Here is a 27,452-nt window from a genome sequence, read left to right on the forward strand (position 1 = left end):
GCGGAACCTCCGGGCTGGCAGGCAGGTAGGTAACGGAGAAGCGCTCCCAGGTGAGCGGGCAAGAGTCTCTGGAATAGCTGGTGGTCACCGCACGTGACAACGGGACCTCCGGGCTGGCAAGCAGGCAGGTAACGGAGATGCGCTCCCAGGTGAGCGGGCAAGAGTCTCTGAGATAGCTGGTGGTCACAGCACGTGACAACGGAGCCTCCGGGCTGGCAAGCAGGCAGATAACGGAGAAGCGCTCCCAGGTGAGCGGGCAGGCTGGTCCATAGACAGACTGACCGGAGTAGTAAGGCAGACCGTCGGACCTCAGGCAAGCAGGCAGGTAGCTGATATGCGCTCCCAGGTGAGCGGGCAGGCTGGTCCTTTAGACAGACTGACAGGAGTAGTAAGGCAGACCGTCGGACCTCAGGCTGGCAGACAGGTAACAAGTATTCAGGCAGGAATCAGGCAGGTAACTAGCAGGAAACTGGCAGGAAACTGGCAGGTAACTGGCAACGGGACCTGAGGGCTGAAGCACAGGTGAGACACAGGTGCAAACAACATTGCTCGGGCACCTCCATTTTGGAGGAGGTGCCTTATATATGATGAAGTCCTCCGGCCATTGGCCGGGGACTCTTTAGGGCGGCGCGCGCGGCCCCTTTAAGAGGAGGGAAGCGCGCGCGCGCCCTAAGCACAGGGGCCGGGAAGGAGCGCGCGCTGAGAGCAGAGCAGGAGGAGGACGCCGGGACGGAGCGCGCGCTGACAGCAGAGCAGGAGGAGGACGCCGGGACGGAGCGCGCGCTGACAGCAGAGCGGGGAGAGGACGCCGGGACGGAGCGCGCGCTGACAGCAGAGAGGTGAGGGGAGCAGCGTCCCTGCCTAGCAGAGGGCAGGGACGCCAGCGCTACACTGCTCCATGCTCTAGACACTGTGCTGACAGACACAGCTACCCTTCTTGCCACAGCTCACACTGATGTGCCATCCTGGATGAACTGCACTACCTGAGCAACTTCTGTGGGTTGTACTGTAGACACCGCCTCATGCTACTGTACCTCTAGGGGTGAGAGCAATGGCAAAATGAAAAAGTGACCAAAACAACAGCCAAAAAGGATGAGAACAGAGAAATGGTCTGTGGTCACCACCTGCAGAACCACTCCTTTATAGGGGGTATCTTGCTAATTGCCTATCATTTCTACCAGTTGTCTGTTCCATTTGCACAACAGCAGGAGAAATTGATTCACAATCAGTGTTGCTTCATAACTGGACAGGTAGATTTCACAGAAGTGTTATTGACTTTAGGTACATTGTGTTGTTTAAGTGTTCCCTTTATTTTTTTGAGCAGTGTATAAAAACCCAAACAATAAAAGTACACATATTTGGTATCACCGCATCCGGAACGACCAGACCTATAAAACTGTCCCACTAGTTAACCCCCTTAGTGAACACGGTAAAAAAATAAATAAATTAAAAGCAAAGCAAAAAACGCTGCTTTATATTAATGCTGCCGAACAAAAAGTGGAATAAAACGCAATCAAAAAGACGAATGTAAATAAAATAGTACAGCTGAAAACATCATCTTGTCCCACAAAAAACAAGCCGCCATACAGCTCCATCAGCCGAAAAATAAAAAAGTTATAGCTCTCAGAATAAAGAGGTGCAAAAATTTTTTTTTCTTCTAGAAAATATTTTTTATTGTGTAAAAGCACCAAAACATAAAAAACAATATAAATGTATCGCTGTAAACGTACTGACCCGAAGAATAAAGCTGACTTATCACTTTTACCACACAAGGAACGGCATGGAAAAAAAAACAAAACAAAAAAACAGTTCCTGAATTCTTGGTTTTTGTTCATTCAGACTCCCAAAAATCGGAATAGAAAGATAAAAAAAAAAAAAAAATGGCATGTGCCCGAAAATGGTAGCAATAAAAACGTCAACTTGTCCCGCAAAAAACAAGCCCTTACATGACTCTGTCGGCCGAAATATGGAAAAATTATAGCTCTCAAAATATTGCAATGCAAACACTAGTCTTTGCAAAAAAAAAAACATCTTTTAGTGTATGACAGCTGCCAAGCATAAAAACGCAATATAAATCTGGTAGCACACAAACAAGAAGAATAAAGTCATCTAATCACTTATACCACACGAGGAACAGCGTATAAAATAAATAAAACCAATTCTTCACCTGCTGCTGATTTGTTCATTCTGCCTCCCAAAGATCGCAGTTAGGTTCGGCTCACATTTATCCAGCTCTCTGCGCTTACACTGGGGTTTCCGTGTAAATCTCTGAAATACGTGATTCAGACGGAACCCCTGGCGGAAGACTCCCTGTAATGAGGCACATGGAGGCACCGTGGACGTTGTCTGGCCTGCGATCCCACGGGGTCTATATTTTTATTAGGCGTGCATAAAGTGTCGTCTGCCAGTTTTGTGAACATCTGAAAAAAAGGACACCACTAAACAGAGGCCAGAAGGAGTCCAGAGTAACTCTGCTGCCTCATCATATTAATAGATCCCTCGGGATAGGTTTGTGTTAGGATTAGGGTCAGGGTTGCATTAGGGTTGTAATTATTTTCAAAAGTAAAGAAAAAAAAATGAAGACGATATGGCGACTAGTGTTGAGCGCGCAAGTGCTCGCTACTTGAGTTTGCATCGGGTGCTTGGGTATCCACAGAGTATCGTGGGTGCTTGAGTGACATGCTCGAGTTTCCATCCCATATGTTCCGCAGCAGTTATACAGCAAAAAAAAAAAAAACACATGGGGGTTGCCTGCCATACACGCAAGCCCCGTGTGTTTTTTTTTTTTTTTTGGGTCTAAAAACCGTGAAACATGCAGGGTGTGGACTCGAGCAGGTCACTCGAACACTCGCGATGCTTGGTGCATACCTGATGCAAACTCAAGTAGCAAGCACTTGTGCTCAAGACTAATGACAACATACTCAATATGATGACCTAATGTTATCAAATTTTGTGTCGTACCACTAGGTTCAAAATGTTCACTATATCCCTTGATAAAATCCTTGAAGAGTGTAGTTTCCAAAATAGGGTCACTTGTGGGGGGGTTTCCACTATTTAGGCACATCAGAGGCTCTCCAAACACGACACGGCATCCGCTCTCAATTCCAGCAAATTTTGGGTTCAAAAAGTCACACAGTGCTCCTTCCCTTCCGAACCCTGCCGTGCGTACGAACAGTGGTTTTCCCCCAAATAATGTGTATAGGCTTACTCAGGAGAAATTACAAATGGTATGCTGCAATTTCTCCTGTTACATCTTCTGAAAATGCTAAATTGGGGGCTAAAAAACATTTTTGTGGGAAAAATGTGAACATTTTATTTTTACGGCTCAATGTTATAAACTGCTGTGAAGCACCTGGGGGTTTAAAGGTGCTCACAACACATCTAGATAAGTTCCCTGAGGGGTCTAGTTTCCAAAATGGTGTCACTTGTTGGGGGGTTTCCACTGTTTACGCACATCAGGGGCTCCCCAAATGCGACATGGCGTCCGCTAGTTATTCAAGCAAATTTTATATTCAAAAAGTCAAATGGCGCTTCTTCCCTTCTGAACCCTGCTGTGCGCCCAAACAGTGGTTTTCCCCCACTTATGGGGTATTGGCGTGCTCAAGAGAAATTGCACAACAAATTTTGGGGCCCATCTTTTCCTGTTACCCTTGCAAAAATAAAAAAAAATTGGATCCAAATTAAATTTTTTGTGAAAAAATGTAAAATCTTTATTGTTGCCTTCAACATTTCAAAAATTCCTGTGAAGCACCTGAAGGGTTAATAAACTTCTTGAATGTGGTTTTGAGCACCTTGAGGGGTGCAGTTTTTAGAATGTTGTCACTATTGGGTATTTTCTGTCATAAAAGACCTTTAAAGTCACTTCAAAAATGGTTTTGTAAATTTTGTTGGAAAAATGAGAAATCGCTGGTCAACTTTTAACCCTTATAACTTTCTAACAAAAATCAATTTTGGTTCCAAAATTGTGTTGATGTAGACATGTGGGAAAGGTTATTTATAAACTATTTTGTGTGACGTATCGCTCTGATTTATGGGCATGAAAATTCAAAGTTGGAAAATTGCGCAATTTTTAAAATTTTGGCCAAATTTGTTTTTTTTTTTTCATGAATAAACGCCAGCCATAGCAAATAAATTTTACCACTATCATTATGTACAATATGTCACGAAAAAACAATCTCAGAATCAGTGGGATCCGTTGAAGCGTTCCAGAGTTAATACCTCAAAGTGACAGTGAAAATTGGCCTGTGAAAAGGTGAAAACTACCTTCGGGGGTAAATGGGTTAAAGTACATCTTTCAGAGATAAACAAACCTGGCTGATTCATACAGCCAATGCCTGATACATGCTACTTATGGATTGGGCCGCATGCACAGCTGACATTCACTTTCAGGAGAACTTGCAGCAGAATGTCTTTCTTCATTGAATATAGATTTTACCTGTGAATTGAGAATGAAAGATAAGTCCTAGAGGAGAAAGAAGCAGATTTCTGGTATAAGATACACTGACGAGCAAAAGGGTAACAATGTTTTGAACTTTTGACTTTCTGGCTCCATATCTCACCATCCACTACTGCTTTGAATGTGAGACTACCATCATTTTATAGACAATCTTGGCCATCTCATACATAAATTTGACTTGCATCTATTTAGAATATGATTAGTTATGCAGATTCTTGTCATGTCACTGCATTGAAACTGATTTGCTCCTAGTGATGAAAAAATATTTTTTTTTCCTGTATACTAAAAAACATCACCTGTTCTCACATTCCTTAACAGCTCAGTGTGTTATTAGGTTGATTCCCAAGCGAAAGGTCACTGGTTTGAATCGAGGAGCAGCCATGAAGATTTCTCAAGAAAAGAGAAACCGTATCATCCAGCTCATCGATAGCAGTCTCTCGGCTAAGAAAATTGCCAAATTGCATCAGGTGAGTGCCATGACAGTAGGAAGAATACAAAATGAAGTAAGTACATCCATTCAAAAGCCAAGTGGTGGATGTCAAAGCAAAATATCAAAGACAACAAGTCAGCTCATCACAAGGTCTACAGTTTTGGTGTTACAAACCTGGCAGTGGAGATGGCTCATATGCTTCTTAAGGCTATGGCCCCATTATCAGTATTTGTAAGCCAAGACCAGGTGAGGAACAATCAGAGAAAAGGTATAATAGAAACAAGTCACCAATTCAGCATTTATCACCCACTCCTGGTTTTGGGTTACAAATACTGAAGAAAAATACTGACCAAATACTGATAGCTGGGCCGTAGCCGTTACAGTGAGATCACAGACGTCCATGCAAGCACTGTGCGACACATGTTACACAAGTCTGGAAAGGTGACCCGAAAAAAGGTGAAGAAGCCTCGACTTCTACTTCGCCATGAGAAGCGTTGGCTCAAGTTTGCAAAAAAGTTCTAAAAGTGGACAGTTGGAAAAGGGTGATTTGGAGCGATGAAATGAAAGTCAATAGACTAGGCTCTGATGAGTGAAAATGGGCCTGGAAGAAATAAAAGGAAAAAGGGGCTAATGGATCGAGAAGGAACTGCCGAGTTTCAGTAGGACAACATTTCGGATTTTAAAAACATTTTTTAAGCTGTTGTTATAAAGTATTCTAATTTACTGAGATAATGACTTTTGTATTTTCATTGGCTGTAAGCCATAATCATCAACATTAACAGAAAAAAACACTTTGATCTATTTCAAGTGTTTTTTTCTGTTAATGTTTATGATTATGGCTTACAGCCAATGAAAACACAAAAGTCATTATCTCAGTAAATTAGAATACTATAACAGCAGCTTAAAAAATGTTTTTTTAAATCCGAAATGTTGGCCTACTGAAATGTATGTTCAGTAAATGCACTCAATACTTGGTCGGGGCTCCTTTTGCATCAATTACAGCATCAATGCAGCGTGGCATGGAGGCGATCAGCCTGTGGCACTGCTGAGGTGTTATGGAAGCCCAGGTTGCTTTGATAGCAGCCTTCAGCTCGTCTGCATTGTTGGATCTGGTGTCTCTCATCTTCCTCTTGACAATACCCCATAGATTCTCTCTGGAGTTAAGGACAGTTGAGTTTGCTGGCCAATCAAGCACAGTGATACTGTTGTTTTAAAACCAGGTATTGGTACTTTTGTGTCACGCTGTCTCTGTATACTGGAGGTAGGGGGCCTAAGCTGACCCTAAGCTGGGGCCCTGACTAATCCCTCAACCTGGAGGTACTGTTAAAGGTACAGAGGTCCAGGCCGCCAGCGTAACCCCTACCTCCTGAGGATCCCTGCACCTAAGTAATCTAGTCCTGAGAAGGACCCCGATCACAACAAAAGAGGACAAGTAATAATATGCCCACACACAGTACTTAGACGAACGAGACAGTACAAGGGAAAAACCAAAACCACCTTGCATACAAAAACTACACAACTACAACAGAGGGAACACCAACGGGAAAGGAGATAAATGATAAAGCGAGGAAGGGAAAAAACACTCCAAATACACTTATCTCAGAAACTCCAAATACCACGATCCGCTCTGTAAGTCTGTATGAAATGCTTTCACCGACACTTCCCAAACAGACCAGCAGGCATTTGAAGGAGACTCACTACAGCAGCATTGATTGCAGCTGGGCGAGGCTGGACCTCGTCTAGCACAGAGAGAGAGAGAATTAACTCCCTCACTGCCGAAAACACAAAGCACCAAAAAGTCAGCTGCGAGAAGTCAGGCTGTGTAATCGTGACGATCTTCGTGGCGACACACCCGTGACATTTTGGCAGTGAGGAGAGGTGCCAAGTCCTGCTGGAGAATGAAATTTTCATCTCCAAAAAGCTTGTCGGCAGAGGGAAGCATGAAGTGCTCTAAAATTTCCTGGTAGACGGCAGCGCTGACTTTGGTCTTGATAAAACACAGTGGACCTACACCAGCAGATGACATGGCTCCCCAAACCATCACTAATTGTGGAAACTTCACACTAGATCTCCAGCAGCTTGGATTGTGTGCCTCTCCACTCTTCCTCCAGACTCTGGGACCTTGATTTCCAAATGAAAATTGGAACTCTTGGACCTTGTGGAGTGTGTCAATGACTGCCTTCTGGACATCTGTCAAGTCAGCAGTCTTCCCCATGATTGTGGAGCCTACTGAAACAGACTAAGGAACCTTTTTTTAAATGCATAGGAAGCCTTTGCATGTGGTTCTTGTTTACTATTCTAATTTACGGAGATAATGACTTTTGTGTTTTCATTGGCTGTATGCCATAATCATCAACATTAACAGAAATAAACACTTGAAATAGATCACTCTGTTTGTAATGACGCTATATAATATATGAGTTTCACTTTTTATACTGAAGAACTGAAATAGTCTTTAGTTACTTACCGGTAACAGGATTTTTCAGAGACCATGACAGCACCACAATAGAGGATCCGCCCACCAAGGACAGGAAACCTACAGGCTTAAAAGGCCGTCTCTCCCACCTCAGTTTAGACTACAGAGCATTGAGAGGACCGCCAGGTTAATAAACACAGCAAACAAACAATCACAAAAAATTATCATACCACATGACATCTGTGAAGCGCGAGTTTATAATTGATTAAACAGGTAGTGCTCCCACAACGTGAAGGGAGGGAATATAAGGGTGCTGTCATGGTCTCCGAAAAATCCCTTTACCGGTAAGTAACTAAAGACTTTATCGGTCTACAATGACAGCACCATGAGAGAATTACAGAGATGAGGTAATCTAGGGAGGGACCAGAGCCTGGAGCACTCTTCTCCAAAGGATGAGGTCAGCCGAAACACCCATATCTAGGCTATAGTGTCTATAGAAAGTAGAAGGAGAGGACAAGGCGGCTGCCTTACATATGTCTTCTATCGAGACACCTGTCTTCTCCCCCCAGGAGGTCGCCAGAGCCCGGGTGGAGTGAGCCTTCAACCCTTCTGGCACTTCCTCGCCGCTAGACGTATAAACTAGAGAAATATCCTCCCTAATCCATCTAGCTATGGTGGACTTTGTGACTTTAAACCCATTCCTAGCCCCTTGGTAGGATATAAATAATGAGCTTTTTCTAAAGGCTTTGGTAACTGAAAGGTACCTAACCACACATCTCCTCATGTCTACTGTATTTAACTCTACTTTTTTCTGGTTACTCGGATAAGGACAGAAGGAGGGTAGGACTATTTCCTGAAGTCTGTGGTAACGAGTAGCTACCTTAGGGAGATATAGTGATTTTTACACCAGATCCTGCCTATCATCCAGGATTTGAGAAAATGGCAAGGTCGTAGACAAGGCCTGAATGTCACTAATCCTCCTGGCCGAGGTTAAAGCTATTAGCAACGCTGTCTTAAGGGAGAGGGATTTAAGGGTTGTTGATTCTATTGGCTCAAAAGGCAATCTAGTCAAGGCCTTAAGAACCAAATTTAGATCCCAGGGAACCAAGGTGTTTCTAACGATGGGTCTAGATCTAAATGCTGCCTTAATGAACAGAGAAACCCAATAGTTACCCGCCTGATCACAGCTATATAGGGCGCCTAAGGTGCTGGTGGATAACCCTAGTTCAAGACCCTTTTGTAAAAACTCCAAAATCTTTCCAATTGGCACCCACTCCAACTCTAGATCCAGAAAAAAACAAAAACTTCTTCCAAGTTCTGGCCTAAATTTGAGTCGTAACAAGTTTTCTGCTACACATTAGGGTAGCTACTAGATCTTGAGAAACCCCTTTTTGACTTAGCAGGGACCTTTCAAGTTCCATACTGTCAAGTGAGGGCCAGTTGCTGGAGGATGGACTATTGGACCCTGGAAGAAGAGATCCGGAATCTCGGGCAGGACCAAAGGTTCGGAGATTGACATGCTCCTCAGGCATGAGAACCAGGGTCTCCAGGGCCAAAAGGGTGCGACCAGCAGAACCCTCACCTTGTCCTCCCTGATTTTTCTTATGACCATGGGAAAAAGAGCCATTGGGGGAAAGGCATAGGCCAGGCTGAAATCCCAAGGTATCAGGAGAGCGTCCACTGCCAGGGGATTTTCTCTGGGATTTAAGGAACAGAAGAGCCTTGTCTTCTGATTTAGTCTTGTGGCAAACAGGTCTACCACCGGAGGCCCCCATCTTCAGACTGTTTGGGAGAAAACTTCTTGTTTTAGTTCCCATTCCCCCTGCCTCAGAGCATAGCAGCTTAAGTAGTCTGCTCTGGTATTTTCTTTTCCCCTTATATGGAGGGCCGTCAAGGAAAGGAGATGACTTTCTGTGATCTGAAAGAGATGATCTGTCACTCATCAGCGACCTTGACCGTGTACCCCCCTGGTGGTTTACGCATGCCACAGCAATTCTATTATCCGAAAATATCTTCACATTCTGACCCCGGAGGAAAACTAAGAAATTATTAACCGCCTAGCCTACCTGGTGAGAAAGTGTGCATTTTACACCTTTCTTTAATGCCAGGTGCGATTGCCCTCGGGACGCACCACCTGCTGGTCATAGGGGTTAGAGTCATCGTTCCCCAGGCGTCTGAACCCACGTGACCGGAACTTCCTGGTCCGGTCAAGTGACCATAGGAGCGGACAGCGGCATCATCATGCCATGCCCCAGGCTACATACAGAGTCTGGAAGTGCGCGGCCACACTACACGAAGGCCTGGAAGCCATCGCATCATACATCGCCGCTCCCGCCCATAATTCGGTTCTGTCCCGATTGATGCTGGGGCTGCCAACCCTAGGCAGGGGCGCCGCTCCACAGCAGCTATTCCTTAGATGTACTGAGCGATGCTGGAGCTGCCGACCCCAGTCTCAATTCAGTCGACATCTTCACAGGTAAGCCTTTCAGAGGTTCCCACATCAAGGACAGGAAACCAAACTGAGGTGGGAGAGCCGCCCCCTTTTAAGCCTGCAGGTTTCTGGTCCTTGGTGGGCGGATCCTCTCTCGTGGTGCTGTCATGGTCGACCGATAAAAATTAACTTTTGGATGATATTCTAATTTAGTGAGATGCATCTGTAATATATATATTACACACATACATACAGTGGATACGGAAAGTATTCAGACCCCTTTAAATTTTTCACTCTGTTTCATTGCAGCCATTTGGTAAATTCTGAAAAGTTCATTTTTTTTCTCATTAAAGTACATTCTGCACCCCATCTTGACTGAAAAAAAAACAAAATGTAGAAATTTTTGCAAATTAAAAAAGAAAAACTGAAATATCACAGGGTCATAAGTATTCAGACCCTTTGATCAGTATTAAGTAGAAGCACCCTTTTGAGCTAGCACAACCATGAGTCTTCTTGGGTTTGATGCAACAAGTTTTTCACTTCTGGATTAGGGGATCCTCTGCCATTCTTCCTTGCAGATCCTCTTCAGTTCCGTCAGGTTGGATGGTGAACATTGGTGGACAGCCATTTTCAGGTCTTTCCAGAGATGTTCAATTGGGTTTAGGTCAGGGCTCTTGCTGGGCCAGTCAAGAATGGTCACAGAGTTGTTCTGAAGCCACTCCTTTGTTATTTTAGCTGTGTGCTTAGGGTCATTTTCTTGTTGGACGGTGAACCTTCGGCCAAGTCTGAGGTTCAGAGCACTCTGGAAGAGGTTTTCATCCAGGATATCTCTGTACTTGGCTGCATTCATGTTTCCTTCAATTGCAACCAGTCGTCCTGTCCCTGAAGCTGAAAAAAACCCACATAGCATGATGCTGCCACCACCATGTTTCACTGTTGGGATTGTATTGGGCAGGTGATGAGCAGTGCCTGGTTTTCTCCACACATACTGCTTAGAATTATCACCAAAAAGTTCTATCTTAGTCTCATCAGACCAGAGAATCTTATTTCTCACAGTCTGGGAGTCCTTCATGTGTTTTTGAACAAACTTTATGTGGGCTTTCATATGTCTTACATTGAGGAGAGGCTTCAGTCGGGCCACTCTGCCATAAAGACCCGACTGGTAGAGAGCTACAGTGATAGTTGACTTTGTGGAACTTTCCCCCCATCTCCCTACTGTTAGGGTGAACACTTTGGCATGTTCACTAGTTGCCTGCTCCTGGTCTAATGAATATGATCAAGTGCACACAAGAAAGAATAACATCAGACACACACAGTCGGATGTAAGCTCTCCTTGATCAGCTATGGCACAACTCCAACATCGATTTATATATAAACTCTGTATATGGGCTCGGTTAGCCCCAGAATGTGAGTAACCAGATGTATTCATTGGTTAGTCCATGGGCAGATCCATGAGGTCATCAGGGGGCGTGATCCATGAGGGCTGTGATTGGTTAGTCCTTCTATAGAATTCAGCTTGCTCTTGGAACTTCCTTGTACGACAGGATGTAGTCATAAATAAAGTCTCCACCTTTGCCACATGTACAACAGGATGTAGTCATTGGTACAGTTGCCATCTTGCATAACAGAGCATGATGTGATGAAACAGGAAATGGCAGCCATCTTTTGATCTAAACAAGCTTATGTAAGGTGAAATAATACACTTTGTGTCTTTTCTCTCAATCTCCTATGTTTTGAGGTTAATTAAGTATTTGATCCTATGGCTCTCATCAACACTACCGCACCTCTGGAGATCAGCCACAGTGATCTTAGGGTTCTTCTTTACCGCTCTCACCAAGGCTCTTCTCCCACGATTGCTCAGTTTGGCTGGACGGCCAGGTCTAGGAAGACTTCTGGTGGTCCCAAACTTCTTCCATTTAAGGATGATGGAGGCCACTATGCTCTTAGGAACCTTGAGTAATGCAGAAATTATTTTGTAACCTTGGCCAGATCTGTGCGTTGCCACAATTCTGTCTCTGAGCTCCTTGGGCTGTTCCTTTGAGCTCATGATTCTCATTTGGTCTGACATGCACTGTGAGCTGTGAGGTCTTATATAGACATGTGTGTGCCTTTCCAAATCAAGTCCTATCAGTTTAATTAAACACAGCTGGACTCCAATGAAGGAGTAGAACCATCTCAAGGAGGATCACAAGGAAATGGACAGCATGTGACTTAAATATGAGCGTCTGAGCAAAGGGTCTGAATACTTATGACCATGTGACATTTCAGTTTGTCTTTTTGAATAAATTTGCAAAAATTTCTACATTTCTGTTTTTTTTTTCAGTCAAGATGGGGTGCAGAGTGTACTTTAATGAGAAAAAAATGAACTTTTTAGAATTTACCAAATGGCTGCAATGAAACAAAGAGTGAAAAATGTAAAGGGGTCTGAATACTTTCCGTACTGTATACACACACACCAGCATATCTGGTATCCACGTAATTAGAATACAGAAATTAATGTAGAGGCATACAAAAGTAAAAACTTTATTTAAAAAATATTACACACAAAATTGAAGAAAACCATATTTTATTTTTTAGAAGATTTATGAAAAATAAAACAAGACCTGTAAGATCTCATCAAAACACAGCCTTCATTCTTCTGAAGAAAAAATATAAATAATAAGTTAGCAGCAATACTTAAAGTTTATACAAAGTTACAACCAGTTAACCCCTTTCCACAACAACTAGTTTTGGTGTGTATTTTTTCATAATACATTGTACTTACTGTTATTGGTAAACATAGGTCAATGTAATGTGTTTTTCTGAAAATTAGGAAATTTTATCAAAAAGTAAAGTTTTTTGGTGGGGATGGGGGGAGCAATGGCGCTTTTCCAAAGCCTTTGTATTACCAGTAACGTGGAAGCCACCTATATTTCCACTGACAGATGACTGACCTGAATGAAGACTTGCTTTTTTTGTGGACTAAGATAAAGCTTTTGTTCTGAACATTTTACATAACATTGTGTATCACATTTATCCTGTGCTCTACGCTGAGCACTTACATCGGGGTTTCCGTCTAAATCTCAAGATGACTCGATTCAGATGAAACCCCTGACGGATCCATTCATTATGAGGCAGCAGAGTTACTCTGGACTCAGTCTCGCCTCTGATCAGCGCTGTCTTTTTCAGACATGCACAAAACTATGGCCGACGTGAGGCTTTTGTTCACAATTAAAAAGATAAGACACTGCCTGTTCACCGCATCCACATTGCCTCACTGTAGGGAATCTTCCGCCAGGGGTTCCGTCTGAATCACGCATTTCAGAGATTTACACGGAAACCCTGGTGTAAGTGCTCAGCGCAGAACGCAGGATAAATGTTCGCCGAGCCATACTGCTATCTTTGGGCGGCAGAAAGAACAAATGAACAGCAAGTGAAGAATTGGTTTCATTTATATTTTACGCCGTTCCTTGTGTAGTATAGGTGACTAGACTTTTTCAAATTTCTCCCCCACCAGCGTCGGAGGCAAGGAAGGACTATGCCTTCTCGGCTGAATACAATCTTTGAGAACAGTGGGTCATTTTATTTTTCACGTCGGTGATGTGTGTCTGAAGTGTTTTTCACTTGTGTTGGATAACCAAATTTTATTCAGCTGTAGGTTTGGTGTAAACTTTAATTTATTAACTTATTTGATTATAATAAAAGAAAAAGGACAAAAAAATAGAAGAAAAGAATGTAGAAATGAAAAAAATATATATATCTAAAAATTTAGTAAAATAAAAAAAAACCGTACTAAATGGACAGTAAAAACAATTACTGAGCATCTACAACTAAATTATGGTTAACCGTAATTCTATACAATAGAAAAACTGTAGTTTAATTACAAGAACTTTCCACAAAAATTCAGAAACTACACTACAATTACTGATACCAGTAAAAAAAATAAATAAATTTGAGACCATGGAATAATGCATTTTGCTGAAACATGTCTGTCTTTTTCTATCTGTGATCCCCTCCGTGTCTACCTTCTTTGTTTTTGTTTATGAAGATTTTATATAATGGAATAAATGTTAAGTTTTATACATCATTTTTTTTTGCAATTTTTGGGATGGATTTAATACGCTGGCTTTTTTTCCCCTTGCTTGCAAGTTTCCTGGCGGCTCTTGCCCAGCCCATATCTGTGCGAAGTGTCCCAGACTCTGCTTAGAGGATCTACAGTGTGGTGAGCTGACTAACTCCTTCACCCCCGAGGGTGGTTTGCACGTTAATGACCAGGCCAATTTTTACAATTCTGACCAGGGTCACTTTATGAGGTAATTACTCTGGAACGCTTCAACGGATCCCCCTGATTCTGAGACTGTTTATTCGTGACATAGTGTTATTCGCCATATCGTCATCATTTTTTTTCTTCTTTACTTCTGAAAAAAATCCCAACCCCAACACAAGCCTAACCCCAACTTTAATATAACCCCAACCCTAACCCTAGCGTTTATTTTTTACACCATTTCTCGTGCGGTATAAATGATTAGATTACTTTATTCTTTGAGTTGGTGCAATTACAGCGATACCAGATTTGTATCGGGTTTTTATGACTGACAGCTGTCACACAAAAAAAACCCTTCTATTTTTTGCAAAGACTAGTTTTTGCATCGCCATATTTTGAGAGCTATAATTTTTCCATATTTCGGCCGACAGAGTCATGTGACGGCTTGTTTATGGGGGACAAGTTGCCGTTTTTATTGGTACCATTTTTGGGCACATGACATTTTTTGATCGCTTTCTAGTCCGATTTTGGGAGGCAGATTGAACAAAAACCAACAATTTAGGAATTGTTTTTTTTATGCCGTTCCGCGCGTGGTAAAATTGATAAGGCAGCTTTATTCTTCGGGTCAGTACGTTTACAGCGGTACCACATTTATATTGTTTTATTTATGTTTTAGCGCTTTCACACAATAAAAACTGTTTTATAGAAAAAAGAATTGTTTTTGCATCGCTTTATTTTGAGAGCTATAACTTAATTTTTGTTAGTTGGAGCTGTATGGCGGCTTATTTTTTGCGGGACAATATGACGTTTTCAGCGGTACCATTTTTATTTACATTTGTCTTTTTGATTGCGTTTTATTCCATTTTTTGCTTGGCGGTATGTTAAAACAATGCTTTAAGTTCTGTTTTTTTATTTTTATTTTTTACTGTTTTCACTAAAGGGGTTAACTAGTGGGCCAGTTTTATAGGGCAGGTCATTCCAGATGCGGCGATATCAAATATGTGTACTTTTATTGGTTTATTTTTTTTTCATAAGATTATTTATTTATGGGTACTATATATATATATATCTTTTTCTTTATTATTATTTTTTTCATTTTTTTTTTTTTTTTTTTAATTTGAAATTTGTATTACTTTTGCACAGCTCCCTATGCTATGCAGCCTGTCAGCGCTGCACAGGAAGAAGTTACTTTGGTCGTGCACTGCACATGACCAAAGTAACTTCCTGCCTCCGGGTGACCCGGATGTTGTCATTATGACATTGGGTCACCATGACAACATCTGGGACCGGACTCAGATGCCGCGGGACGCCGGCAGAGAAGGTAAGTATCGCGCTTACCTCCTCTTGCACAGGAATGCTGCGATCGATTTCAATCTCAGCATTTCGGGGGTTAATGTGCAGGGAGCAGTGCGGGACCGCTCCCTGCACATAGCACTGGGTGTCAGCTGTGGCACTGGGTGTCAGCTGTGACAATCAGCTGACACCCGGCGGTGATCTCGCCCGAACCGCTTGTGTGTGGGCGAAATCGCCAAGGCGTACTAATATGTATCTGGCCCATAAGGCCCAGGGCACAGATACGTATTAGTACGCCTTGTGTCGGAAAGGGGTTAAACTTAGTAAAAAAAAAAAATGTACTTAATGCCTGAAACTATCTGACGCTAATTGTAATTTTATTTTAGTAAAAAATACTTGTAGTGTAATATAATTATCACAGTAATTATTTTTGACTATGGATTACACTGTCCCTATATCTAGCCCTATTTTTTTTCTACACCTTTTGAAAAAAAAACAAAAAACCTGGAGCCAAAAGTGAGCACTGATGCCGATTAGTGATGTGCATCACTGATAAGTGCACAGTAGCTGCAGGACGCACACAGGAGGGAGGTGCAAAAGAAAAAGGAAGCGCCAAAAACCGAGCAATGAAGGATTGATCAGCGCTCGGTGACAAAAAGAGGGGAGGGAGGAATTAGAGTGACTTAAAGCAAGGCAGAAGACAGGAACACTTCAGTTCTTCAATCGGTAGCAGCAATAGTGATGTCTGTGGAACCACAAGTCCCAGCATGTGAGTAGCAGATCGACATAATGACCACTCTGCTCACTTCTCCAAACTAGAATGAGGTGGTGCAGAGGTCATCAGGAGGTTAAACGGACCTCTTGAACACAGATTGGTTGGTCGGACATCCGCTATCGTCTCGTCTGATTACCCCAGTGGTAGGGGCACGGACGCCACTGTTACCTAGCACCAGCCTATGATCAGTGCCGTTATAGCACCGATCACAGCTAGACCTCAATGTTTCAGGCATTTTTACTTGCTGAACCATTCTGAATTGAATTAGTGCAGGTGCTCAAACATTTGGAATATAAGGAAAAAAGGGATGGTACATATACTGTGCTACATATCGAGGTGACAAACCACTCTACAAAAAGTATACTATCTGTAGTCATAGCTGGTAAATCAGACAAAATAACATCACAGTGAAAAGATCACAAACCATAGTATAATGCATAACATTGGATAGTTTACCACAATGAGCTGGCATAATACAAATAAGATACCCCCTAACGCGCGTTTTTCCTGGGTTTCCGCATGAGGGGTGTCATGTGATTTAGAGCACAGAGATGATATATAGGGTCATAATTCAACTAGAGGGTTAGCAGCTGGAATCAACGCTTCCTCCATGGCACCACGGCTCCTGCATGCCTCAGTGTCCCATGTCACAAGGCCACATACCCTCTGACAAGTCAAAGAAAGGGCCGGAACAAGCAACTTGTGGAGAACACTTTGCCATTGGAACCAGGATGCTGGTCATGTATGAGAGCACACAGCACTGCACACTAGTGGATGGAGGACGGAATAAAACAATAAATCAGCAGAAATGCAAGTGTACTTAAATACATCGAGGAAGTCCATTGAAGAATAGTAAGTTGCTTTTTATTAAAAGGAAACTCTAGAAATGAATAATACAATAAAAAAGACAAAGACAGACAATAAATAACCACAGAAAGAAAAAAAATTGAAATAAAAAAAAGCAAAATATAGAATAATTGCCTTAGTTTTAAATATGTTATTGTGTAATAGTCAAAGCTAATGTGAAAGAAGGAATATAAATGTATAAAAAAAGATTAAAAAAAGGAAAGAATATAAAACACTCACAGAAAATTAAAAAAAACAATAAAACAAAGTGAAAAAGAATACATGTAAAGCAGTGAAAAAGAGCTGTGTCAAAAAAGGAGAAACCTTATCTTATTTCTGCACAGGAATCCATCCGATATTTTTACAGGGACACCCATGAAACGTATCCATGTGGATTGGTAGCAAAAATGAGTGAGAAGAATAAAATGCGATGTAATACAAGCTCCCCGAGAAAAAATATATAACGGGGGAACCAGTGTAGTGAAAAAGTATATAAATATGAATTGGGTAAAAAAAAAAAAATAATAAATTGTAAGGTTCCAAAAATAAATCCCAAAACAATAGAAAAAAGAAAAGAAAACAAAAAAAGAATAATAAAACTAGGTGTACGGCAATTTGCAGGAATCTCTTCTCAATCATGACGTACAGTTACGTTATATTTTGGGAAGGGGTTAAGGCCATCTAGAGGTGAGGATCTGCAGCACAAACTCCTAGGTAGGGAGACTTTCTGAAGGTTTATGCTAAAACTGGTCATCTGACTGGTCTAAACACGAGACAAGGATTAACCCCTTCGCGACATATGAAGTACATACACGTCATATGTCGTGTCCCTGACTTTGATGCGGGCTCACATGCTCCGCATGTGAGCCCGCATCTTTCTGTGCACATGAAAGCTGATTTAATAGTTGCTCCACCAGAGGATGTTAACCAGTTAAATACCACAGTATGTTAGGCAATCCCTGCATGTTTTGTGGCTGTCTAACAGCTGCGAAAGATGCAGCTGTAGGGACTCAAACATGTCAACTCGAGCTCTCGCTGCATCCCCGAGCACCCTCAATACTCGCTGCATCCCCGAGCACCCCTCGATACTCGCTGCATCCCCGAGCACCCCTCGATACTCGCTGCATCCCCGAGCACCCTCGATACTCGCTGCATCCCCGAGCACCCCTCGATACTCGCTGCATCCCCGAGCACCCCTCGATACTCGCTGCATCCCCGAGCACCCCTCGATACTCGCTGCATCCCCGAGCACCCCTCGATACTCGCTGCATCCCCGAGCACCCCTCGATACTCGGTGCATCCCCGAGCACCCCTCGATACTCGGTGCATCCCCGAGCACCCCTCGATACTCGGTGCATCCCCGAGCACCCCTCGATACTCTGTGCATCCCCGAGCACCCCTCGATACTCGCTGCATCCCCGAGCACCCCTCGATACTCGCTGCATCCCCGAGCACCCCTCGATACTCGCTGCATCCCCGAGCACCCCTCGATACTCGCTGCATCCCCGAGCACCCCTCGATACTCGCTGCATCCCCGAGCACCCCTCGATACTCGCTGCATCCCCGAGCACCCCTCGATACTCGCTGCATCCCCGAGCACCCCTCGATACTCGCTGCATCCCCGAGCACCCCTCGATACTCGCTGCATCCCCGAGCACCCCTCGATACTCGCTGCATCCCCGAGCACCCCTCGATACTCGGTGCATCCCCGAGCACCCCTCGATACTCGGTGCATCCCCGAGCACCCCTCGATACTCGGTGCATACCCGAGCACCCCTCGCAAGCACTTGCGCTCATCACTAAAATGTAATTTATAACCGGGTTCATTTATCACATTTGTTGTGTATTTTTTGCTTTCTCCACTAATGTGATTATTTACATAATACGGATTTTGTTTTGATTGAATATATACTCATATTTCGATGTAAACTGAAAAGATTATACTTTAATCATTTAGCCAGCGATTATTCTCCTTGTAGAAGCCCATTTAGGTTACACGTGTGGTAGGTATTTAAGACAGGTTTTCTATTAGCTGACTGCCATTTAAACTTTAGGTCTTCTGTCCACTTGAGTTATGACCAAGGACCAGATTGGCCTGAAACATCAGATTTGTCCTCAAAACATCCAAAAGATACTGCAACAAGCTAATCGCAAAAAAACGTAATGGCTTGTCACAGCTGTTTGCCAGTTGCAATTTGACCCCATTTACCTGTGTTAGGCTATGTGCCCACGATGCAGAAATGCTCCGGATTTTACGCTTAAAAAACGCATGGTAGAAGGTCTGCCACGTTCCTCAATGATAATCCGCATGTGCTGTGCACATGCTGCAGAAATTTCCGCTGCGGGTTATCATTGCGGAAAAAAACACAGCACTGCCAATTATTTTGCGGAAGCGCTGCGTTTTCGCCACCACTGACTTGCATTGAATCGCTTGGATTCCGCATTGCTGGATCTGTACATGCGGAATCCAAGCGTTTCTATGTGTGGATGGTACCCGGGTGTGGAGGACAGGAGACTCTCCTCCAGACCCAGGTAGCAAAGAACCTGTAAAAAAAAGAATAAAATAAAAAATAAAATATTATATTTACCTTCTGATGGCCCCCGATCTCCTTGTCCTCTCCCTCCGGCAGCTCACGGTTAACTGAAGGACCTGCGCTGACGTCATTTAGTCATGTGACGGCAGGTCCTTCAGCGTACCACGAGCTGCCGGCAGCCAGGACGGAGCAAAGCAAGACTCCGGGGGCCATCGGAAGATAAGTATATATTTATTTTTAACCATTCTTTGGGGTCACACTATATAAATCCATGCCGGTTGCATGGATTTATATAGTGTGACCAAGTTGTCAAGCACTTTCCAAGTGATGCTAAAATTGCTTGGAAAAGCTCTTGACAACCCGCATGCGGAAATGCCAGTGAAGAACGCTTCACATCCGCATGCCCCTGGCAGGAAAAACACATGTACAATCCGCATGTACAATCCGCATGTACAATCCGCATGTACAATCCGCATGCATTTTTTCTGCCAGGGAGATGAAGAAACGCTCAGGAAAAAATCTTGAGCATTTCTGCATCATGGGCACATAGCCTAACGGGGGCTTGCTAAAAATCTGAAGTTAAAATCATGCACAGGAAAATCTCACATTCTGAACCACCAAAACACTACCAACATGAGAAGATCAGCACTGATGGGAGAACAACACAAATGTGTTAACCTTCAGTTTTGTTGAACTGTAGTAATAGGCCTGCAGCACATCCGTTTCAGTATCTGATCACTCAAAAAGAGTGCACTAAATCTAAAACTTATGTGCGTTAAGTATCAATAACGTATTCAATTCTCCATCTATTTACACAATTTCCTACAGGGGTTTTGCCCATTTACAATTTATTTTTTAAACTTATTGGCATATTATAGTCGAAAATAATATAAATCAGCTGTACACACCTTCACCTGCTCCAGCACTGGCTCTCTGGCGCTACTCCCAGTGGTGGTGTCACTACACTATTACAGCACATGTAACCGCTGCAGCCAATGACAGATCTGTCTGAACGACTCATTCTGTTTAAATCGGCAGGGTCACCGAGCTTAGTGATTGGTATGCCTTGTCTTGGCTGGTGGGCTCAGACGAATTGATCAATTTGTGTGGCAAATACTTTCGTCATTTTAGAAGAATATTTAATATAAAAATAATGCAGTCCAAATGTCATAATTCAGTGTTTGCATAAATCTTAGCACTTACAGAGACAGCTGTGTATATAGATATCAAAGATACATACATACATACATACATATATACACATATACAGTCATGGAGTGTTGGCACTAGTGTTGAGCGAGTATGTTCTGTTCCGAGTATGCTCGGGCCGAGTTTCGAGTATTTATAGCTGCTCGGTGATATGGTTGAATCGCTCCCGTGTGCATGATTTGCAACGGTTTGACAGCTTTATTACATGTGAGGAATGTGTAAGAAATAGACATTCCTCACATGTAATAAAACTATCAGTCGCAAATCATGCACACGGGAGCGATTCAACCATATCACCGAGCAGATGTAAATACTCTGAGCTCGGCCCGAGCATACTCGCCGAAAGGGTTAATAGAACATACTCGCTCAACACTAGTTTGCACCCTTGAAATTGTTCCAGAAAAATTAAGTAGTTCTCCTAGAAAATTATTGCAATTATAAGTTTTGTTATACAAGTTTACTTCCTTTGTGCGTATTGGAACAACACAAAGAAACAGAGAGAAAAAAAAGGCAAATTGGACATAATTTCACACAAAACCCCATATATATGTAGGACAGAATTGTTGGCACCCTCAACTTAATATTTGGTTGCACGACACTTGGAAGTAAAAACTGCAATCAATCACTTCCGATAAGCTTGTTGATGGTTATTACACCTCTCAGCTGGAATTTTGGACCACTATTCTTTTGCAAAATGCTCCAGGTCTCTCATACTGGAAGGGTGCTTTCTCCCAACAGCAATTTTAAAAACTCCGCACAGGTGTTCAATGGGATTTAGATTCAGACTTATTGCTGGCCACTTCAGAACTCTCCAGCACTTCGTTTCCATCCATTTCTAGGTGCTCCTTGAAGCATGTTTGGGGCCATTGTCCTGCTGGAAGGCTCATGAAATAGGACGCAAACCCAGCTTTACAACACTGAGCACTACATTGCAACCCCAAATCCTTTGGTAATCTGCAGGTTTCATGATGCCTAGGACACAGTCAAGGGACCCAGTGCCAGAGGCAGCAAAACAACCCCAAAACATCTTTGAACCTCCACCATATTTGACCGTAGGTACTGTGTTCTTTTCATTATAGGCCTCATTCCCTTTTTGGTAAACAGCAGAATTCTGTGCTTTTCCAAAAAGCTCTATCTTGGTCTCATCTGTCCACAACACGCTTTCCCAGAAGGATTTTGGCTTACTCACGCACATTTTGGCAAACTGCAGCCTAGCTTTTCTAGGTCTGTGTCAGCAGTGGGGTCCTCCTGCTATAGCTTTCATTTCATTCAAATGTCAACAGATAGGGTGCATCAGGGTCAGCGTGAACTGAGCCTGCAGGATAGCTTGAATTTTTTTTTAGAAATGATTGAGGTGGCTTATCTACCATCCGGGCTATCTTGCGTTGCAGCCTTTCATCAATTTTTCTCTGCCATCCACATCCAGGGAGATTAGCTACAGTGTCATGAGTTGTAAACTTCTTGATTATGCTGCGCAACGTGGACAAAGGAACATCAAGATCTCTGGAGATGGACTTGTTATCTTGAGATTGTTGATATTTTTCAACAATTTTGGTTCTCAAGTCCTCAGACAGTTCTCTTCTCCTCTTTCTGAAACCATGCTTATTGTGGCACACACAGACACACAATGTAAAGATTGAGTCAACTTCTCCCCTTTTTATCTGGTTTCAGGTGTTATTTTCATATTGCCCCGAACTGTTTCTTGCCACAGGTGAGTTTGAACGAGCATCACATGCTTGAAACAAAGTTGTTTACCCATATTTTTAGAAAAATGCTAACATTTTTGTCCGGTCCATTTTGAGGATTTTGTGTGAAATTGTGTCCAATTTGCCTTTTTTTCCAATACACACAAGAAACATGTGTATAACAAAACTTGTGTAATTGCAATAATTTTCTGGGAGAAATACTTCATTTTCTGGAATAATTTCAATGGTGCCAACACTTTCAGCCATGATTGTAAATAGTTTCTTACCTCCCAGACCGGTAATGTGTTTCCTGGTGGTCATGTGACATTTTTATGTTACTTGATTGCTGCGGCCGCTGATCGACTGCAGCCTTTCAGTACTCCATCAGAGTGGAAGTCCTCTCTGGAGGGGTAGGAATATGTTTTTACTTTAAGGACAACCCATTTTACAAGTGTCTCACTTAAAATAAGAACAATGCTGTATCAGCTGCACAAGATTCACATATGATCATGAAACATTTATCTAACACAACAATCAAGCAGATAAGACATAGAAGACTAACTAGAATAGGGTTATTATCAGCCTACACCAAATAACAGACACATAAGGTATCAGGTTGTTGCCGGTGACCACCTTGTGACAGCACTGTAACAAAGCTGGAAACAAGAGTTCTACCAGTCCACTTACCTGGTCCTTTTCATGAGTGAGAAGGCTAACTGGGGGGAGCAAGGATGTGGAAAAACTGCAATATCCAGAAGAACCTTTTCCTCCCAGACCTCCATAGTTAATCCTATACTGTGGACCATCTTTTAGCAGTCTTCCATTGTTAACTGCCCTTTTTGCCGCAAGACGCAATCGTCTTTGAAAGATAGGGTTCACAACAATTCCAGTCAAATCATTCTGGCCACGCAAAAACTTCTCAATATTCTTCAGTGATGATCCATTAGACTCCTGCAGTCCTTCGATCGCCCTATGAAGTAGTTTATTCCAATCCACACTTCTCAGGTCGGCACTTACTGGCCGGGGCCCCTTGTTTGGTTTAAGAAAATGACCAAGTGTGGGGGTTGTAAGGCGTCCAGGGTTTTCTGGGTCCTTGTAGGAAGCCACACCTTTGTTAAGAACTTTGAGGACTGACCCATCCTGAACACCAAGTTCCAGTTGCTCAAGGACACGTCTTGTATCAAGCCCATGAGAAACGCACACAGCATGACAAATCCGTTCCTCCGATGGACGTTGCTTTTGACGTTTAACTTTTTGTATTGCTTCCAAAATCCACTCCGTATAAAGAGGGTTTGCAAGTTTTACCATGGTTAATAAAGTGTATCCAGAAGCCTGGTGCTGCCTATAGAGGTCATTCATGCACCACTGTGATCACCAAGCCCATAACCAAATGGATCCTAGGTTGTATTCGGCAACAGCTTACGCACATCCATCTTCAGAGCAGAAACCCATCAGAAGGGCACACATCAAAAGAACAGCTGGAACTCCGTAAATCCCAGTCATAAAACAAAATCTAAGGAAAAAAGGAAACAGACTTTATTGAAATGATCAAAGAAAGGGACGTATAAATAAATGACAGGGAGACACAACTATGAGCTTTTTGTGAAAAAGGACCTCAATTTTTCAAACAATATTCAAGGTTATCCCAGCGACGAGCTAAATACTGTCAACATTAGGAACTAACAAGCAACTTCAACGAAGAATTATGCAGAAAACTATGTCTAATGCAGCCACATAGACAAGTATTGGAACAGTAAAAGGTAAATCCCAACAGCTCCAGTTAGACTGAACCAGTAAGGGGTCTATTGGATTTCCAGGAGTTTTACCAGGATAAATAGCACCAGAGACTCTGACCAGAACCTCCAGCCTAGATCTGCACAAAATCGGACAAGTGCATAGCTTATTACAAGAGGGGCCCATTATGTGCGTCAGTCTCCAGATGGAATCCGGAAGGTTTTCATTCACTGACAACAAATGTATACAAGTATTTAAACATTTATTTACATATACAGACTGGTGACCATGCAGTTCTTTTGGACAGGAGCTATAGCTTGGTTCTAAGGGTGTAAAGCCAGCATATTTTCCATTAAGATTAGGCCCTGCAGAACAATATGATGGGGTTTCTGTTGAAATCCCCCAAAAACGAAGGATTCTAACACGATCCTCCGGCAGAGTCATTCACTTCAATGAAGCTGACAAGTCACTGTGGACCTGTCTGACCTCCATCACGGCAGCATTCACCCTTTTCAGACATACACAAAAACATGGTAGACAATGTTTTTGTGCATGTTTGGGCATGGTCTGGTTTCCATCCTGGCAATATTAGTCTTCTTTAGGGCAGCTAGGTTTCATCCAGAAAGCTCGAACAATTTCTATTCTAATTTACATCTGATTTTCATCCGTGTGTCATGTTTTTTATTTTTACGTCCGGGTGCGATCCATCATTGTCATACAACTACATTAAAAAATTTACAAGGTCAAATACAGTTAAATGATTTATAATAAAAATATATCTAGAAAAATTGGAGGTCACTCGAATGGTCCGTGTGGGATTAGTTTTTTTTCTCAAAGCACCGATAGACATGAATGGGCGCGTCTCATCCGAGACTATGAAAAAAGTAGTACATGCTGCAATTCCTTTCTCATGGACGGTCGGACTGAGAAACAAAGTTATTCCTCTTATCAGCCCTACTGAATACCATGGGTCAGTGTTCTGCCAGTGTGCTATCCGATCAAAAATCACACAGCACATGTCCGATTTATATGCTCGTCTGCATGAGCTCTTAAGTGAATGATTCTACTGGAATCGTGTTTTTTCGGGGATTCCAAAAGGAAACCCCGACATAGTGCTCTGTGGAATGCACTGTATTTATCAGGACGGAAATTGTGACACTTTTTGCAGAACCAGCTTTGTACATGAGAAATAGCACGTCAACGTATGGCTTACTACCAATTTCACTGTGACTTAACCCTTTCATGACTGGGTGATTTTCCGCTTTTTTTACTCGCCTTCTTCCAAGAGCCATAATTTTTTACTTTTCCCTCCACAACCGTATGAGGGCTTGTTTTTTACTGGCCGATTTGTACTTTTGAATGACACCATTCATTTTATCATGTGATGCACTGGAAAGCGGGAAAAAAAACTCCAAGAGTGTTGACATTGCAAAAAAAAAGTGCAATGCCTCGAATATTTTTTATTTACCATGTTCATTATACAGTAAAACTGACATGGCAATATGATTCTCCAAGTCAATAAGATTATGCAGGTAACAAGTATGTTCTTATTTTTAAAAACCTTTTTTCCATTTTATACTGTATTTGAAAAAATATACAGCAAAAACTGATATGATGCAGATTAAAAATCCACAAAAGAGGATGAGACTTGGTAAAATCTAATCCACTTTGCTGGTACAGTAATACACTGCAGAGGTTGGGGAGAGGTTGCATCTTCATGATTAAAGGACACCTGCCATGTTTGAAATGCACTGAAGATTTTTATTGCTCTGTAAATTCATGATGTGATTTTAAAGGATCTACAATAAAGATTTTTGATTTTAAATAGATCGGATTGAGCTGGTCCAAACATTGTTAGCAAAAAATCCAAGTGGACAGCAGTGTGAGCAGCCTCTTCTTACCCGAGCACCTCTGGTATCTCCAGTATTAGATCAGATAGATATGGTGGACAGCAATGTGAGCAGTCTCTTCTTACCTCAGCACTAATGAGATCTCCAGTATTAGATCAAATAAATAAGATGGACAGCAGAAACAAAACAAAAAAAAATAAGGACACATTTGGTTAACTAACTGCTTCACCGACTTGGCATTTTCCATTTTTCGTATTTTCATTTTTTGCCCCCCCCCCTTCTTCCCAGAGACATAACTTTTTTATTTTTCTGTCAATATGGCCGTATGAGAGCATGTTCTTTGCGGGATGAGTTGTACTTTTGAACAACACCATTGATGTTACCATATAGTGTACTGGAAAACGTGAAAAAAACTTTAAAGTGCAGTGAAATTGCAAAAAAAGTGCAATTCCACAATTTTTTTTTATTTAACACGTTAACTAAATGCTAAAACTGACCTGTCATGATTCTACAGGTCACTACGAGATTGTAGTTATCAAACATGTAAAAGGTTCTTTTTTATTTAAGAGGTGAAAAAAAAAAAAAAATAAAGTGCCATTTTATGAGACCCGCAGCGTCTCCATTTTTCAGGATCAGGACTGGGTGATGGCTTATTTTTTGCCCATTTTAGGGTAGATACGATGTTTTGATCGCCCGTTCTTGCATTTTCTTGCAATGTTGCGATGACCAAAAAAACGTAATTCTGGTGATTTGATTTTTTTCTTGTTACGCCGTTTACCGATCGGATCATTTATTTTTATATTTCGATAGATTGTGCGTTTATGAACGCGGCGATACCAAATATGTGTATTTTTGATTTTTTAAAGGTTTTATTTTGAATGGCAAAAAGGTGGGGTGATTTAAACTTATTTTTTTTAATATTTTTAAAACTATATATTTTTAGTTTTTACATGCTTCAATACTCTTCTTAGGAGACTTGAAGCTGTGATCGTCTGATCGCCTGTGCAGCCCTGCTATGTGCAGCAGAAATGCCCATCTGCTATGAATGCCCCGGCCACTTCCAATACAAGCATGTTAAATGCTACTGTCAGAGATTAACAGCAGCATTTAACATGTTAACAACCGAGGGTGGATCGCGATTCCATCGCAGCTGTTAGGGGCACATGACAGCTGATCAAGTCAGCTGTCATGTGCCTGAAAAGATGTGGGCTCAGCGCCGGAGCCCGCATCAAAGAGGGGGAGGCGACTTATAAATTACCTATACGTCATAGGTCGTGAAGGGGCTAACAAGTATATCTATGGGTCAAAAAAATGAAATAAGGAAAACCCCCTAAGGAGAACCCTTCACCACATTGAGCATGCTGAACTGGTCACATTATTGACTAATGGATGCAACTTTTTTTCCCCCCCTTCTCTCTGTTGCAAAGATATTACCTTGTAAAGTTTAGATTATAATTTATGCTACGTCCAAGCAAGGGGGCATTCGAGTTTCAGCTCTTGGGTAGTTTTGTTTTCTGGGCTCACAATAATAATATTGAAGGGTTGTAACT

At 42.3% G+C, this 27,452-nt stretch overlaps 1 protein-coding gene across 2 annotated transcripts in view; it reads right to left on the reverse strand.

Moving 5' to 3' along the window:
- The window catches only part of KAT6B (lysine acetyltransferase 6B), a 218,649-nt gene that overhangs the window by 176,967 nt on the left and 14,230 nt on the right, over positions 1 to 27,452 (reverse strand). For both annotated transcript variants that reach the window (XM_073686072.1, XM_073686073.1), the window contains exon 2: positions 23,006 to 23,831. In XM_073686072.1, coding sequence (XP_073542173.1) covers positions 23,006 to 23,677 — 672 coding nt within the window. In that variant the 5' untranslated portion in view covers positions 23,678 to 23,831. The remainder of the gene's footprint in view (positions 1 to 23,005; positions 23,832 to 27,452) is intronic.

Source organism: Phyllobates terribilis, unplaced genomic scaffold (genome assembly GCF_046119375.1).
Source record: "Phyllobates terribilis strain yellow unplaced genomic scaffold, ASM4611937v1 Scaffold_5__5_contigs__length_657084704, whole genome shotgun sequence".
Lineage (NCBI taxonomy): Eukaryota > Metazoa > Chordata > Amphibia > Anura > Dendrobatidae > Phyllobates > Phyllobates terribilis.